This window comes from Giraffa tippelskirchi, chromosome X (genome assembly GCF_054371585.1).
Source record: "Giraffa tippelskirchi isolate mGirTip1 chromosome X, T2T-mGirTip1v1.2.pri, whole genome shotgun sequence".
NCBI classification, from domain to species: domain Eukaryota; kingdom Metazoa; phylum Chordata; class Mammalia; order Artiodactyla; family Giraffidae; genus Giraffa; species Giraffa tippelskirchi.
This window is the reverse complement of record NC_137289.1, coordinates 22873987-22893238: the sequence shown is the minus strand read 5'-3', so window position 1 is coordinate 22893238 and position 19252 is coordinate 22873987. Positions and strand designations below refer to the sequence as shown.

Below are 19252 nucleotides of genomic sequence, written 5' to 3'. Positions count from 1 at the left end.
TGACAAAGCCTTTTCTATTGTCAGAGATAGGCCAGATGAGATAGTTCTGTATGGCTCATTTGCTGCCTTTTCCATTGTAAGGAATTTGGGGCAGTAGGAAGAGGAGTAGGGGGATGTTTTATACCATTCAGTTAAAATATTATATAAAAATATGGCAGCCCCCCTATTTCCCAGACTCTAGCAAGAAGATGGGTAGGCAGCATTGGAGTGTAGCGCCCACTTTCTACTTCTCTGGACACCCCCTACCAGATGTACAGGGAGCAGTCATCAGCACTGTCAGACACATGCTGTTCTCTTTACCTGCCACTGTCCAGTGCTTCTCCAGGGACAAGTGTGCCCCTGCATTCGTTATACTTCGTTGTTGTTAAGAACAGAAATAAGTCATAATTCAACTTCTTTTGTGAGTCATCTATCAGATGTGAAAGTGAAATAATAATAATAATCATAGCTGACTTCATTGAAGAATTACTGTGAGTTAGGCATCATTCTAAGACTTTACGTTACATGTACTAACTCATTAATCCTCAGGACAATGCTGAGTCATAGGTGCTATTATTATCTCTGTTTGACAAATGGACAAACTGACTCAGAGAGAGGTTAGGTAAACTGTCGAAGGTTACACAGCTACTTAATGGCAGAGCAGGGATTTATCTGAACCTAGGCAGTCTATATCCAGGGCCCACATTCTAATGTCAATGATTAAACCACTTTCCTAAAATAATACAGAAAGGAGAAAAAAAATCACTTCACATATAATTGAAGTGATTTTACACATAGCTTTATAGAGTATGTCTCAGTTGAGTGTTATTGCCCCATATACATTTAAGAGAGGGGCACTACTGAACTAAATATCAGTATTTCTAAGACAGTTTTCCAAAACTTTCCTTGGAGCATAGCGAAATGATCACTGAATCACAAGGTTGAAGGGGACCCTAAGAAGCCATTTTTTCATAGTCCTTAAGAAAACAAGAGGAGGGCAAAGGAGCTTGAAGTAGAAATTAAAATCGCTCTTGAGGTTACAAATGTCTAGTTGGGGTGGATGTGAGGAACACTCAGTAGAGCCAACATTGGCTCCCTAGAAGCCAAGTACTTTCAATGTAAATGGCAGCCTAGTAGCCATATGAAGGAAATATGTTAGTATTTCCTTTACCTTAAATAACATGTGAAATGACTAATAGCAATAATAATGACACTAGTTAACCTTCATTGAGTGATTATTATATACCAAGCGTTGTGCTGAGTATATTATTTAACCCTCACAGCAATCTTATGAGGTACATACTATAACCATCTCCATTTTACAGATGAGAAAACTGAGATATAAATAGGTCGAATAACTTACTCAAGGGCATGTAGCTAGAAAGTGGCAAAGCCAGGATTTAACACAAGCTGTTTGTCCTTGCAACCTGTGTTATTAAATACTAAACAAGGTACTGTTTCTGCAGAAATAGCCATCCGAGCTACTGTTATGAAAACCATCCCAATTTTCTAGGCTTAACATTGACCCAAGCACAAGCGTTGGGCCTGTAACAATGGTTTGGATGACCTTTTTACTCTCAAAGCTAGGCCTTTTTTATTGTTCCACATTGTAGATGGCTGGCTAAGCACTGAAGATTACGTTGTGAGCACAGATTTATGTTTAGATGTGGTAATTTACAAATAATCTGATATAAGATAATGTTTAGTTCCCTTGATATCAGAGCAGATCTGGCCTCAAGATATTTTTGGGGATATATACCCATACAGCTCACACTTCCATGAATTGGTAATATTTAAGCCAAATCAGATAATCTAGTTGCTCTAGACTATAAGAGATTGTGATTCAGGACCACTCTATGTAAAGCTATAAAATAATATATGAAATTTTAGCTTAAATTCTATTATAATGAAATAAGAAAGAAAAACGAAACAAAAATCCCATTACTCCTTTTGGAAATGTTTATGAGAAGTATATTAATTTTGATTTTTAAAAGGCCAACATTTTAATAGCCAACATTTTTGAGTACTGACTATGTGTCAGGCATTGTCGAAGTACAATTTAATTCTCACAACAACCCTGCGTGCATCACTCTAGATTTGTTTCTCAACTTTAATAAGCTTATGAATCACATGGGGATCATGGGAAAATTCAGCTTTGATTCAGTAGGTCTGGGCTGTGGCCTAAGATTCTGGAATTCTTAACAGCTTCTAGGTTATGCAGACCACACAGTGAGTAGTAGCAAGTAGCGTAGACTGGCCTTAAGTGAATTTGGAAGATTAATGTTTAGGATGTTGTAAAAGTACTCCAGGATTCGTGATATGGTGGATTCTCTAATGTCTTCACAAACCCATTTTAAAAATCAAATTTATATTTTATATATCATTTATAATCATTCACGAATTTACATTTGCAAATTTGTCTACTTGCTAACATTCCCTTGTGACCCTCCAAATCAATACTCGAAGTACTTTCATGGTCATTTAAGGTCATATGCAGAGGCAATACAAGATTTGAGTTGCCCAAGGCACATTAACAAACCCATTTTAGTGGTTAATTGCTCCAACATTCCAGGAAGTTTTTTGTGTCTAAACGAAACCCTTCAGATGATATGGCATTTTTATTCTGATTTTTATCTTTAGTGGAGATGGAGTTAGTACACAGTGCCCATTCTCTTACAGGTTACTTTGTTTTAAATATACGAACAGTTATTCATTGTTAACAATAGCCTCACTATCTCACTTTAGGAACCTAAGATTTTTGGGATGTCTAAATTCTCATTCTAGCTCCATGTTTATTTGCTTCACTTAAGAAATACATAAAACTGTAATTCCTTGCTGAATTCTCTCGTACTTTTATTTCAATGAACTATTTAAATGTTTAGAGACCACATCCTGCATCTGATATACCCCTAGCTTGACCATAGTGCAATAGGGAGTATACTAGTAACTACAGGCCACCCTGTAGTTCATGAGCTATAAAGCTCATATTACAAAAATGCACACTCTAGGCAGAATCTGGTAAATGTCAACTTCAAAATAAGTTGTGTCATACTGTTATATTTATGTTCACATGGTCAATAAAAAGAAACACTTGTGAGGTGATTAAAAATAGCATACCAGGTAAAATTGGTTGTCCAGCAATTCCCAGTGGTGCCATTCCAAGATTATTCATTGCTGTGGCCCATGCAGTTGCATCAGACATAGGTAGAGTCATTGCAGTTGAATCCACATTCAGAGTTCTGCTATTATCAGCTAGAAAGAAATGACAAGCAAAATAATTTGTTGTATTTAGGTTTCAGTATCTGGTTCACTTATCATTGTGAATCTGGCAAACTCTTTACAGAAATGGACTGATGGACAAGTGCTGGATACAGCCTTAAATTCAGCTCTTTACAAGGGTTAAAACAATACAGCTTGAACTGGCAGGAAGTCATAGAATTTGAACACAGTTTATCAGATAGCATTTTAGTGTTTCTTTCTTTTTTTTTTTTCTCTTTTTTTTTTTTTTAGTGTTTCTTTCTTTCTCTCTCTCTCTCTCTCTCTCTACTCTTCCCCTCCTTCCTTCCCTCACTCCTTCCTTCCTGTTTTAAAGTCAAAGAAAACTTTATTTTTTTTTTAGAGCAGTTTTAGGTTCACAGTGAAAATGAGGGAAAAGTACAGAGATTACACATACACCTCCACCCCCACACATGCACTGCCTCTCCCATTATCAACATCTCTCACCAGAGTGGTTCATTTGTTACAACTGGTGAATGTATATTGATGCATCATAATCACTCAAAAGCCATAGTTTACATTAGGTTTCAGTTTGGTGTTTTACATTCTACAGGTTTTGAAAAATGTGTATCAAATAGCCGTATCTCACAGGGTAATTTCACTGCCCTAAAATTCCTTTGTGTTCTGCTTATTCATCCTTCTCCCGCCCCAACCCCAGCAACCACTGATCTTTTACCATCTCAACAGTTTTGCTTTTTCTAGAATGTCATATACTTGGAATCATACGGTATGTAGCCTTTTCACATTGGCTTTTTTCCCTTAGTCTTACGTATTTAAGTTTACTCCAAGTCTTTTCATGGCTCCATAGCTCATTTATCTTTAGTGCTGAATAATATTTCATTGTCTGGATATACCAGAGTTTATCTTTTTACCTACTGAAGGACATCGTGGTTACTTGAAAGTTTTGGCAATTATGAATAAAACTGCTATAAACATTTGTGTGCATGTTTTGCGTGAACATAAGTTTTCAACTCCTTTGGGTAAACACCAAAGGAATGCAATCACTGGACCCTATGGTAAGAACATATCTGGTTTTATAAGAAGTCGTCAATGCACATGTACCCCAGTGTTCATCACAACACTGTTTACAAAAGCTAGGACTTGGAAGCAACCTAGATGTCCATCGGCAGATGAATGGATAAGAAAGCTGTGGTACATATACAAAATGGAATATTACTCAGCTATTAAAAAGAACGCATTTGAGTCAGTTCTAATGAGGTAGATGAAACTGGAGCCTACTATACAGAATGAAGTAAGTCAGAAAGAAAAACACCAATACCGTATATTAACACATATATATGGAATTTAGAAAGATGGTAATGACGACCTTATACGCGAGACAGCAAAAGAGACACAGATATAAAGAACAGACTTTTGGACTCTGTGGGAGAAGGAGAGGGTGGGATGATCTGAGAGAATAGCACTGAAACATGTATATTACCATATGTGAAAGAGATGACCAGTCCAAGTTCGATGCATGAAACAGGGCACTCAAAGCCGGTGCACTGGGACAACCCAGAGGGATGGGATGGGGAAGGAGGTGGGAGGGGCGTTTGGGATGGGGGGGACACATATACACCTGTGGCAAAAACCACCAAAATATTGTAAAGTAATTAGCCTCCAATTAAAATAAATTAATTTTTTAAAAACGAAGTCATCAATGCTTCTTCCAAAGTACCTGTACCATTTTGCATCCCCACCTCTGGTAAATGAGAGTTCCTATTGATCCACATCATCATCAGTATTCAGTGTTATCAGTATTCTGGATTTTGGCCATTCTAATAGGTTTGTAGTGGTATTTCGTTGTTGTTTTAATTTGCATTGCCCTGATGACATACAATGGAAAGCATTTTTTCATATCCTTATTTACCATCCATACATTTTCTTTGATGAGGTCGGGGCGGGGGGTGCTTCCCTGACCTGGGTTCGATCCCTGGGTTGGAAAGATCCCCTGGAGAAGAAATGGCAACCCACTCCAGTATCCCTGCTTGGAAAAATCTCATGGACAGAAGAGACTAGTGGGCCGCAGTCCATGGGGTCGCAAAGAGTCGGGCATAACTGAGTGACTAACACTTACACTTACTATATGAGTCACTGGTCTATTTTTCAATCAGGTTGTTTGTTTTACTATTGTTGAATTTTAAGAGCTCCTTGTATATTTTAGATAATAGTCCTTTATCAGGTATGTATTTTGTAAATACTTTCTTCAAGTCTATGGCTTGTTTTCTCAATCTCTTGACTCTGTCTTTCACAAAGTTTTTAATTTTAATGAAGTCTAGGTGACCAAAAGTTTCTTTCATGGATCATAGCTTTGGTGCTATAGTTAAACAGTTATACCCATATCCAAGGTGTCATCTAGGTTTTCTCTTATGTCGTCTTCTAGGAGTTTTATAGTTTTGCATGTTACATTTAGGTCTATGATCCATTTTGAGTTAATTTTTGTGATGGGTATAAGATTTGTGTGTAGATTCATTTTTTTTTTGCATGTGGATATCCAGTTGTTTCAGCATATTTGTTGAAGAGACTACTTTTGTCCCATTCATCAAAGATCTGTTGATTCTATTCATGTGGGTCAATTTTGGGCTCTCTATTCTGTTCCATTGATCTATTTGTCTATTCTTTCACCAATGCCACACTGTCTTGATTACTGTAGCTTTATAGTAAGTCTTAAAGTTGTATAGCATCAGTTTTCCAACTTTGTTCTTCTCCTTCAATACTGTGTTGGCTATTCTGATCAGGTTGTTTACCTCTCCATAAACTTTAGAATCAATTTTTTTTTCACATCCACAAAATAACTTCCTTGGGTTTTGATTGAAATTACATTGAATCAAGTTGGGAAAAAAATGATATCTTGACAGTATTGAGTCTTCCTATCTATGTGGTGCTGGAGAAGATTCTTGAGAGCACCTTGGACTGAAAGGAAATCAAACCAGTCAATTCTAAAGGAATTCAACCCTGAATATTCATTGGAATGACTGATGCACCAATACTTTGGCCACCTGATGCACAGAGCCAACTCACTGGAAAAGACCCTGATGCTGGGAAAGATTGAAGGTGGAAGGAGAAGAGGATGATGGAGGATGCAATGGTTGGATGGCATCACCAACTCGATGCACATGAGTTTGAGCAAGCTCTGGGAGTTGGTGATGGACAGGGAAGCCTGGTGTGCTGCAGTCCATGGGGTCTCAAAGAGTCAGACACGACTAAGTGACTGAACTGAACTGAACGAGACACTTAGTATCATTTTTAATAATGTTCAGTTCAGTTCAGGTGCTCAGTCGTGTCCGACTCTTTGCAACCCCAAGAATCGCAGCACGCCAGGCCTTCCTGCCCATCACCAACTGCCAGAGTCTGCCCAAACCCATGTCCATTGAGTCGGTGATGCCATCCAACCACCTCATCCTCTGTCGCCCCCTTCTCCTCCTGCCCTCAATCTTTCCCAGCATCAGGGTCTTTTCAAATGAGTCAGCTCTTCACATCAGGTGGCCAAAGTATTGGAGTTTCAGCTTCAACATCAGTCCTTCCAATGAACACCCAGGACTGATCTTCTTTAGGATGGACTGGTTGGATCTCCTTGCAGTCCAAGGGACTCTCAAGAGTCTTCTCCAACACCACAGTTTAAAAGCATCAATTCTTTGGCGCTCAGCTTTCTTTATAGTTCAACTCTCACATCCATACATGATGACTGGAAAAACCATAGCCTTGACTAGACAGACCTTTGTTGGCAAAGTAATGTCTCTGCTTTTTAATATGCTGTCTAGGTTGATCATAACTTTCCTTCCAAGGAGCAAGTATCTTTTAATTTCATGGCTGCATTCACTATCTGCAGTGATTTTGGAGCCCAGAATAATAAAGTCAGCCACTGTTTCCCCATCTATTTGCCATGAAGTGATGGGACCGGATACCATGATCTTAGTTTTCTGAATGTTGAGCTTTAAGCTAACTTTTTCACTCTCCTCTTTCACTTTCATCAAGAGGCCCTTTAGTTCTTCTTCACTTTCTGCCATAAGGGTGGTGTCATCTGCATATGTGAGGTTATTGATATTTCTCCCGGCAACCTTGATTCCAGCTTGTGCTTCCTCCAGCCCAGCATTTCTCATGATGTACTCTGCATATAAGTTAAATAAGCAGGGTGACAATATACAGCCTTGACGTACTCCTTTTCCTATTTGGAACCAGTCTGTTGTTCCATGTCCAGTTCTAACTGTTGCTTCCTGACCTGTTACTCCAGGTGTTTCTTGACTTCCTACTTTTGCATTCCAGTCTCCTATAATGAAAAGGACATTTTTTGGGGGTGTTAGTTCTAGAAGGTCTTATAGGTCTTCATAGAACCATTCAACTTCAGCTTCTTCAGCACTACTGGTCGGGGCATAGACTTGGATTACTGTGATTTTGAATGGTTTGCCTTGGAATTAATAATATTATACTATATTAATTATTACTATTATTATTAATAAGGGAAGATATGAGAGAGGATTGCACCGCTTATACTAATATTAGAATTCTGAATGTCTTCTTCCAGCATGGAATGAATGGCCTACAGGGAAAGATACTGGATAGCTTCTCTCCCTCTAGAGCTTCAGAGCACTGCTTTCCATTATTTTAATGAACTCAAATAGCAGACATACTCACATTCAAAGGTTAGTACCTAGCGACTGAACAACAACAAAATCCATGAACATGAAATATCTATTTCTTCTTTGATTTTTGCACCAGCATTTTTTAGTTTTCTGAGTTTTTTCTTTCAAGTGTACACACCACAGGAGCTTGGAATGATTAAGACATTTCCCATTCTTCTCATAGTCTAGTTGCAAATGATTACTTCATCAGCTTCCATCCAAACTACTCATGCTTGTAAACCAAGAAAAACCACCCAAGGGCTTCTATAGTACCATGGAAAGGAAAAAATATATTCCTAATGGGATTTCACATCTTTGAGGCAGTACTATTGAGTTGGACACACCATTAACAAACATCACCTTAGCCAATTGAGTATTTTGGGTGTTAGGATAGCAGAGCACAAGTAGATAGGAGACAGTCCCTGCCCTTAAAGGTTATACAATCTAATTGAAGAGACTGATGATGATGGTGTTCATTACTACTATTATCACTATTATTACTATTATCACCACCTCTACCTATTACTACCACCATCAAACACATGCCATATGTTAGATAAAGCTCTTGGCATGCAGTGTTTTCATTTAACTTTCAAAACAACCTGATGAGGTAAGGGCTCTTCATAACTCCATTTAATAGATGAGAGGCTTTGAAGAGTTACATGGGTAGTTCAAGGTCACACAGGATGTATACTTTTAGGCACCATGCTTTGGTATCTCCAAGTAAACCATTAGGAAACAATGAAAGACTCAAATGGTATAGACTAGGAATGTTATTGAAGTTTAAGGAATGAGGCTTTTCAGAGAAGACAGGGTTTGAAACATCAGGCCAGATTTCTATAAAATATGTCTTGAGTTACGGGTAGTTATTAAATAGGTAAAGAAGAGGGGGTAAGACATTACAGAGCAGGGATGACAAGTAAGCAAAGATGTTGAAGTGGATGATACATGCATATGCATATATATATTGCACAGTTGGGAGAGAGATAGTTGTAAGTCACCTGAGCATGAAAAGGCTTTTATTTTGGTGAATTTCCCTCTGACTACTGATATGCATTAAAAAAGAAACCTTTCCATTGCTTTCCTCCTACCTCCCAGTATGCACTCCTGCCAATTACACCCCGGAAGGCAACTCTTTCCTAATAGTAGCTTGCTAACATTCATCCATCACATCCTTCCAACCTGCAATATGAGGGATGAACCATGACTGGGTTATTTACACAAGTGCTATTTTGGACAATGAATGGTCATTACAAATGCACATGGCCAAAAACATCATTTCTGAAATACTAGTTTTTATTATTCTTCTAGACAGACTGCCTATGCCTCCCTTCCATAAACCACTCCCTGCCCCCAAAAGTGATTGATGGCCCTAAATATTTGTTACTGCAATCAGAAGTTACATTTCAGAACTGGTGGTTTCTCCATCTGTAGGAGCTCTAGTCCTCACACCCAGTTTTCAGTGCTCTCCTTGAAGGCATACAAGGCTGGAAATAGCCTCCTTGTAAATAAGATCAAGAAAACAAACATGGGCATCAAATATCCTTTGGGCCAAGAGTTTATATAATGATTATTAGGTTCATCTTGACTCCCAATTGCCAACTAGAGGAGACAAGTTTTTAGAGAATGTCATAGCTGGAAGGGACCTTTAGACATTACTGAGTCTACACTTTGATTTTCTCTGCTGGCTGCGGGACAACTTAGAGGAAACAGCTAGGTTTAAAAGGACTGAGCCCTAATGTGAAAAATATTTTCTTTTGCAGCAGTTTGGGAAATATATAAGAGAATTAGGAATTATTCTCAATATAGAATTTTGAGATTAAAGAAGAAGAGTTTACAATATACCTAGCCAAGCCCTGGACTAATTTGGTGGGGGTGGAGGGAGAATTAACTAAATTATCAGGTTTTTTTTTACAGGACAATACCGTATCACTCTTTCCAAAATATATATTAATTCACAGGGTTTGTTAAAACGATAGCAAGTAGAGTTCCTGTTAGGCTTGTTTACAGTGAACAGATAAGGATGATGCATAATTAACAGCATTATTTTGCTACAATGAGCTCAGTTCTTAAATCCTCAAGGAGTTCTGCTTTAAATGCCCTTCTTATCTCCCTCCCTTCCCCCAACACCCATCTCTACCTGTCAAATCCTACTCATTTCTCAAGGATCTTCTCAAATGCCACCTTGTCTGAGAAGCCACTTCACTGGAATTAATCACTTCTTCCTATGTTTCCTCATAATATTTTATCTAGAATTTGATTTTCATATATTTGCTTATTCTCTCACTTTGCAAACCAAACCAAGCTTTTATTGAGTCTTAGTATATGCCACATTCTGTGCTAGTGACTAGGCATACAGAGATGAACAAAAGTCATTTATTATTCTGGAAGAACTCACCATACCATGAGAGGCATGACATATAAACAACCAAATACAAATCATTATAATCAGTACTGTAACAAACTATGAGTAAAGTGCTATGGGAACAAAGATGGAGTAATGAAGTGTGCTGGAATGGGTTTGGATACATGTGTTCAGCGTTGAGAGGTGGAGGAGTCGAGGAATGATCAGGGGAGCCTTCACTGGCAAAGAATCATTTGAAAGGAGTCTTTAAAAGGGATAGGATTTTCTCCTAGGTGGTAAATGGAGGATTAGGGTTGAGGAGCATTCCAGGAAGCAAGAACAATGAACATTTACCTCTGCCTTGAATTACAGTTATTGGATACAAGTTTGTCTTCTGCTAGCCCACATACTCCTTTAGGTCAAGGACTGGGTTTTGGGCATCTTTGTTTCCCCATTTCTTATGTTAATGTTTAGTATGGGGTAGGTATTCAAGAAATACTTGAATGAATGAATAAAGAAAATCCAACTTCTGTTGATTTGGGGCACAATAAGCAATCTATGCAATGACACTCATTGATTATTTGTATACTGATAAATTGCCTTAAAATGGATGGCATAATTGCTAAACTGATTCTCTATCCAGGACAACTGAATTTACATGTAGGAATTTACTTAAGAGTCATAACCAGGGATAGAGACACCCAACTAATAATTCAGTTTGATCTTATTGGCTATAATCTTCTCCCCATATAGGCACAGCCATATATATAAGCAAGCTTGTAAATTTTTACTTTCAAAGAGAAATCCCTGATGATCATTTCTGGCAGCAATCTGGATTTAAGGTGTGCACTAACAAAACATGCTGTGCTAAACATCTGTTATGAATCATCACTTAATAGTTGAAAAGTTAAGTCTTGATTAACTTTTCAGACTACAAATGGACATCTAACAATTTTTTAGGGGTTTTGTAAAAGTAGTTCCATGTCACTAAAGGAAGAGATTGCTCATTTTCCCATGAGTCCCACAATCGTGGGTAGGAGCCAAGAATATTCAGAAGGTAAGTGCTAGGGGTTGTCAAACGGTCTTCAAAATGTCTCACCCAAGTCTGTAGATCATGTCCTGCTATGCTGGTTCTGTTGTTTTGCTTGTGTGGCAACTCCTCAAGACATCACAAGTTGTAGAGTGGCTATAAATAAGTGTGCCCTAGGTAAGCTGATTGAAGATTAGCACTTTGGAACAAGAGTTCATTAGCACCAAAATAATTTAAAAGACTGGGAAGGGAACACCTACTCTAAGCTGGTATCACCACATAACTATCAAATCACTACTGCCAACTGTTTGTTTTTGCACTGTTTATGTTTCATTGATTAAGTAGTCGAGTACCATCAGAGTTATTTGATCTTGAAGACAATGCACACACACACACACACACACATTCTGTGATAACCTCATCCTGTAGTAGAGTTAATTATTTCCAATATTTCCTTTGAAACAAGTTCAGTATATTGCTGCCATTTTGCCAAATATATTTTATTAAGACACAAGCTCTTCTCTGATAATTTACTCTCCTACAATTTTCTTTCTTTTGTTCAGGTTTACATCCATTGGTTTTTATGCTTGCTATAATTTGATTACACAGTACTGTACAAAGTTGAGGAAAGAATTTTGTCAACCAACATCTATTGAAATTCTCTCAGGAGTAAGAAGTAATCTTGCCTAGGGATCAAGAGCACGGGTATGGGAGTCAGATGGGTCTGGACCAGTTAGCTCTGCTACTTAGTAACTGTAATGTGATCATTAATTCTCTTTTCTTTTCTTCTCTTTTTGCCAGCCTGCCTTCCAGTCTTCCTTTCATATTTAGTGTATGTTCACTGAATATCTTCTATGTGTCAGGCATTATTCTAAATATTGAAGACGTTATGGTGAGCCAAGCAGGCCTCATCCTTGGTTTTATGAAGCTAACACTACAGTGAAGGAGGGGGATATAAAAATATGAATGAATATAAAATAATTACACATTATGATAAGTGCTCTGAATAAAGAACTGCGTTTGATGAGAAAAATGTCAAGCGACAAAATTAGGAAAATGATAGTATAAAAGTTTATTGAAGATTAAATTAGATAATGTGGGTGAAGAATTTAGCATGGCTTCTGGGTCATATTGAGCACTTGCTAAGTGGTAATCATAACATGGTAATAATTAAGACGATGATGTAGAAGTAGTCCTAGCCTTCAAGCGTTCAAAGTCTACTGAGAGACAGCATATATATGAGTTATTGCACTACACTATACAGATAGTGAAACTGAGGCATGGAGAGTTTAGGTCATCAGCTCAATATCACATAGCTAATAAGTGGTAGAACAGGAACACAAGCCCAGACAGCTCTGATGCCAATGACCACAGTCTTATCCATAATACTAAACCCCCTCCCAAAGAGCCCCTTTATTGACTGTGTTCCCCTAGATCATTAAAAACATTACTATCACAGCTCTTACTACATTATATTTTCATCAGCTTTTTCTGTGGTTGTCTCTCCTCCTAGGCTCTGGAATCCCTTATTCCTCCTTGTTATTCCTAATGCCTAGATACTGTGTCTGACATAGAGAAGGTGTTCAGTAAACAATTTTAAACAAATTAATAAGGAAATCTATGAGTATATATAAGGGAGGCCTGCATAGACATTGCTCTTCCCAGAAGCGGATGCCAAACTATTTAAAATGGGATACTATTCTTTTGTTGTATTAAGATGAAATCTATTTTAGTGGGTTTCTTATGAATATTTTAAATGGAGAGAGAGGAGATAAAATGGTATTATAGTTCAAACATGCTGATAATGTAAGAGAATCACAATTACAGAAATACTAACTTTAACAAAGATAGGTCTGGAGATAGGGAGATAATTTTCATCACAGAGAAATTCTTTATGGGTAAGAAAGAACTGACTGGAATTTCTTGAGAATTTAAAGTTATTAAACTTACTAAAATAAATGTGTGTGTAGCAGCCATATTTGTTAATACCTTGAGGGTAGGGAATATAAACCTCATTTACTTTTGTATATTCTACAGTGACTAGCTCAAAGTAGGTGCCAATAAATAGGCTTTTAAATAAATTAACTCTGCAAGGACTCAGTAATTGTCCAAGTGGGGCTTACCTGCAATGCCTATTTCATAGAGCCATAGCCATATAAGATGGCATTGTGTGATCCAGAACAGAACTTAGCTCCTAGTCATTTCTGCAGAAGGAAAATGGTGGTTCAAAGCTGGGTAAGACATCAAACCTCTGGAACATACCAGGATTTAGATAAATGGTGAATGATAGTAATTATAAGACTAATAATAGTTAACACTTCTTTAATTCTTATTATGTGCCAAGCATTGTTCTAGGCACTTTATATACATTAATTTGAAACTCAAAACCCTATAAAATAGGACCTCTCATTATCCCCATTTTACTAATGAGGGTAACAGAAACAGAAAAGTTAAGCAACCTATACAAGGTCATACATTAGCTTGCAGTGGAGCTGGGATTCAAATCAAGGCAGTCTGGCTCCACTGATCCACAGTTCATGCTCTTAACCACTGTTCTATATAAAAACCCAGTGGTTCAGTGGTAAAGAATCCACCTGTCAATGCAGGAGACGCAAGAGACATGGGTTTGGTCCCTGGGTCGGGAAGATCCCCTGAAGTAGGAAATGGCAACCCACTCCAGTATTTTTGCCTGGAGAAATCCAGGGACAGAGGAGCCTGGCAGGCTACAGTCCAGCAGGTCACAAACAGTTGGACATGACTGAGTTAGCATGCATGCACCTGGAAATAGCACTAGGAATACCAAGACAAAGGAAAAGAGAGTAAGTTTAGAAAATGCTTGCATGGAACATGGCAGAAAACCCCATCTCTAGCATATTACACAGGACCTTGCATGCAGTAGGTATACAAGGTCTATGTTGTAGAAGATTATGGCACAAGGGCAGGGTGGGGTGTCTTAGAACTCAATAACATTGTATTTTCTGTTCTGAGGCTAAGGGAAAGGAAGCAGCAAGATAAATCATGTTTTGGGTCTACATTAAGCCTAGGGCTCAAGAGTTTATCTTCTGTTTGGTATTTGTTACTCAGGAAGCAATATTGTGCCTTGTAGGTGTTATTCTAAATCCCTCTTCATTTTCTTTGAAAATTAACAATCCATCATTGTTTGTGAACAATGCGCTGATGCCCCAGGCACACCCCCATTCTCCCTCTGATCACAGACATCACCAGCAGTGACGCCACAGCTTGCATCATGGCTATGCAGGGTCAGAGAATTGATGGGGGCTTTAAGACAAGGCTCCCCAGAGGCTTGAGAGAGATGACGCTACTAGGCAAGCGAGGGCTTTACCTCCTTATGAGTATTACCAAGGATGGATCAAGGAACCACTCAAAGGGATCAGGATATCACAACATATTCTTCCTTGTGGAAGGGGGAGACGAGGAAGGGGAGGGAAAAGAAAAAAAAATAAAGGGAAAGGGAAAGGTTTTTATGCTGGCTTATATAGTAAGTATTCTCACATGAGCTGTGAGTGTGGTGGGGCAGAGCTAGATCCTCAAGGTCTGCGGATGAGAACCTCAGCATAGAGGGTGCTTTCACAAAGTAATCTTCATGCTGGAAGACTCATTGTTCTAGTCTATAAGCTGAAGAGTCCTGGAGAGAGCCACCTCCATACTGGAGCAGTTATAGGAATGTTCAAGGTTTTAAACTAGATGTATAAGAAGCTAGGGCACCAAGCCAGCCCTCCAGATGGCAGCTGCAGTGAGGTTGGGGTGTAGTGAGGAAGAAGAAGTTCAAACATTTTGGCATATGCCTCTCCAAGGAACTCACAGTATTTACCCTACGTTTATGAAGGGATCAGGGTACAGTGGGAGGAGTACAGACCTGGGGCCCAGATCTCAGATCAAGTCTTGGCTCTGTTATTTACTACCTGTGTGACTTTAGGCAAGTTTTGAAAACTCTTTAGCCTGTTTATTCACCTGCAGTTAAGAGATAATGGTATGTCTTTCAGGTACTAAGCTAATGATAATAATGTTGATTCCTAATATTGATTAAATGCTTGCTTGCGTGAATGCATGCTTAATCGCTTCAGTCGTGTCTGACTCTTTGCGACCCCATGGACTGCAGCCCACTAGGCTCCTCTGTCCATGGGATTCTCTAGGCAAGAATACTACAGTGAGGTGCCATGCTCTCCTCTAGAGGATCTTCCCAACCCAGGGATGGAACCCGAGTCTCCTGTGTCTCCTACATTGCAGGCAGATTCTTTACTGCTGAGCCACCAGGGAAGCCGAATAAATGCTTATTATATGCCAAACACTGTTTTAAGTCTTTATATGAGTTATTTCATCTAATCTGCATAACAATCCTATGAGATAGGTAAGATTTATCATTAGATCCATTTTACAGATAAGCAAAATGGAACACAAAGAAGTTAGGAAGTTACCCAGGGTCCCAGATGGAGTTAATGCTGGAGGTGAAATTCAGATTCAGGCAGTGTGGCCCCAGAGCCCACACTTTTAGCCACTGAGCTATATCCTATCACCACACTATAAAGAATGCAGAACCTGAGATCTGACACAGACCAAGTACTCAGTCGTGATTTAACCCCACTTCCCTTATCATTCCCTTCTTTTTTTCTGTTTAAGAAAGAAACTATTTGGCTGCTGTGTGGGGGTCTCTTCTCCCACTTCCCTAAGTTGGAGCAGGGGCCTACTTAGTTATTTCAGGGTGGTCGGCATAAGTGAGTTGAAGAATCTCAGAGATAGTCCTTGTCAATTCAAGGTGATGAGCTGAATGTGAGCCAGGAAAACAGGTTGAAGTCGGAGGCAGGGGTGGTGGAGTCCCAGCAGGCTCTACCATGGGAACCTTGGAGGGCTTCCTCTGTCAGTAAGAGCAGAGGCAGCTGTCCTAGAGAGGCTGTCTTGGGCTTTGCTGGACTGAGGTCTGTAATTCCCCACTCTTGGCTTCTTGGGCTTCTGAGATACCAGTGAACTCATATTACGCTGGTCAAGGGTGAATGGTTGACTGTGGTTCTCTAGTCCTTAGGATTGCATCATCACATTCCACATATTCCCTCACCTAACATTTACATAAAGAACACCAGAAGCATAACTGGGCCACAAAAATGCTACTAGACACCAGCTCCTTTAACATCTCTACTAATTGCCAGATAAGTCACACATTTCTTTTCCTGGTTTTGAGACAGACACATGACTATTACTGCCTGATCCCAGATAGTGTAGCTACCAGCTTTCAACTGGAAATCTTACTATTTAACAAACCAACTAATTGCATTTCAGGTACTGAGCCTGCTCTTTAGGTTAATGGCATGGTTGGTGGTGGAGGAGGGTGTGTGGAGAAAGAACAAAACAGAAGCATAAAACTCTGAAAGTTCCCAAAGCTCTGTGGTCAATGCTTTTCTGAGGTAAGTTGCGTAAGAGATGACTTGGCAACCCCACAGCTATGCTGTTGGAAGTCTGGCAAGATCTCTTGGAGGAAAAAAAAAATAAACAGCCCAGAGGTTAATCCACAAGCTGTTTTGCTTTAGCCCTTGTCACTGAAAATCTTTCCAACATGTTTCAGTCCACTTCCTTGCCATAGGAGATAAAGTAAAACAAAGATAAATATAGCCTGGGCTAGATCTGGAATTAGGAGGGCTGAGTTTGAGCTCTGGCTCCACTATTTACTCGTGGTGCAGCAATCACTTACACCCGTGTTTGTCCAAGTGCATTCCAACCATGTGCATCAGAATCACCTGGAGTGCTGGCTAAACAGCCAAGTTCCAGGGTCCATGGCTGAGGTTTTCATCTGAGTGGTGCTGAGAATCCGCCTGTTGAACAAGCAGCCTAGATAACTCTTATGCCCACTACACATTTGTGAAACACAGAGTTTCAGTTTTCTCATCTGTAAATAAGAATACCACCCATTTCCCAGGGTTATGGTGAAAACAACACACGTGGTCAACCTGAATCTTTGAGTGAGGTTATGGCAGAGCTTCAGGATACATTCTGAATATTAATTTAACAAACATGTTAAATCCATGTAGCATTTGATGGTACCAAGGTGAAAAATCTATGTTTCTCTGCCCTTTGAGGGGCTCATAGAGTAATGGGAGAGACAAACGTGAAAACAAAATTATTGTTTGATAATGGCTAAATGGATGTGAAGAAAGGGGAGGTAGCTACTCTGCTAGTATGAGAGGTGGTGGTGGAGGCAGGAGGGGAGCACAGAGGAAGTGATGCTAAGCTGGAGAAGATTATTTTAAAGTGGGTTTTGAGAGAGAAGTCAATTATGGTACTGTGGGTATCTTAAAAGTGTAGCAGATAAGGCTGTATTTGTGCTAAGTCTAAAACCTAGAATAGAAAGTGTTCTTGTTTGGGGGGATGGGTATGAGTGGAGAGTATTTTCTATATCAGTTTACTTATTATTCCTGGCTCCTAAAAGTAGAGTGTTAAAACACTGGAGTCATTTTGTTTTCTCCAGTGTGTGGGACTCTGAGAGGATGGGTATTCAACTATGTTGTTGACTTGCTCTGCAAGTCACTAACTGGAAGGCCGTGGTCTAAGTTAGGGGGTGGGACACTGGCTATGAGCACTATAAACAAGTCAAGTGTTAAATCCTACTGATAATGGGAACTCTGGCTTGAGAGCTAGCTGCCTCAGCAGAGAGATCCTCGAATATTAAGGGCAATGCTATATATACACATACAGCCGCAGCGGGCAGTGACTAATGGCTCTGCTTTGGGCCAGCAACCCTGGCCCCATTCTTGCTTCTTTACCTCTGCAGGCAGCCCAACTTGAGTTTTCAAACTCCACTTCAATTTGAAAATAATCAGGAAACAAAAGCCTTTACTATACAGAACGTCACACTGTCCCCACTTCCCTTCATGTTTCAAAATGACTGAGGTTTTCTGGAAAACTGTAACACACTTTCAACAACTCCCTTCATGCCTTTGCCCAGACCAAGGATAATAAACTCTCAACCCTTAATGCCGTATGACCTCAAGCAAAGAAAGAATGGAGTTGTATCAATGATTAAGATCATGGTTTTAGATTACATCTGAGTTCTAATCTTGGCCTGCAGCTTATTAGCTGCATGATGCTAATGAAGTGACTCTGTTCTTCATTTTCCACATTTGAAAAATGAGGATAATAACAAGTACCTATCTCATAGGGTTGTGGTAAGGATTAAAGGAGAAAATACGTGGAAAAAAAGCCCACTACAATGCCTAGCTTAATAAGTAGTAGTAGAATACTAGTAATCATTATTAATATATTAACCATACTGGGCATTACCTCTGATACCTTTTGGAAAACAGGGGCTATTATGGGTGAGGAGAGAGGGGAGTGTTATGATTACTTCAGGTGAAAAGATCCGAAAGTACCAGTATGGGAACCAGCCATTAATAATAGTGGGGAATGTATTTAAACAAAGAAGAATAAGATGGCTTCTCTTTAACCAATTCTTTACCAACAGCACTGCCAGAAAGAACAGCAGGACTAACTTATATGCCCCTTATTTGATTGATGCATTTTCTAAAAGTGGTACTGCTAATAAAATCCTCAAAATATTTTCCATTGTTACCTTCCTCTCCCACTGTATATACATACTCCAAACCCATCAGACCTGCTGCCAAAACCCACTTGCTTTTTTTTCTCCCAAAGCATTTGCATCCAGGCTCTCCTTTCATGATCACCTCATCTATGGTGGAGGAAAACCACAATAAGTTAGTGTCACATCTCAATTATCTGTGACTAGGATGGGGGGCAGTGGGGTAGGCAGAAGAGGTTGCTCTCCATGGCCAGCTTTCCAGGAAGACAAAGGAAGGTTAGAAAGGGAGGTCATGGCCTGGTCCTCTGTGACAGCTGGGTAGAGGACACCGCTGTATGTATCAGCCTACTCTAGGAGTAATTCGTATGCAAGTGATTTGGTCAGCAGTTTGTGATTCTGGAACACTATTCATAAAAGTGCCTTTCCTGGAATCTACCTTATATATGACGTATTTTTCCGCA

General features: G+C 39.3%; 1 protein-coding gene across 6 annotated transcripts in view; it reads right to left on the bottom strand.

Annotated features, from left to right (window-relative positions):
- Positions 1-19252, bottom strand: part of ENOX2 (ecto-NOX disulfide-thiol exchanger 2) — a 279083-nt gene that overhangs the window by 68652 nt on the left and 191179 nt on the right. For all 6 annotated transcript variants that reach the window (XM_081568137.1, XM_081568140.1, XM_081568138.1 and 3 more), the window contains one exon: positions 3097-3231. In XM_081568137.1, coding sequence (XP_081424263.1) covers positions 3097-3193 — 97 coding nt within the window. In that variant the 5' untranslated portion in view covers positions 3194-3231. The remainder of the gene's footprint in view (positions 1-3096; positions 3232-19252) is intronic.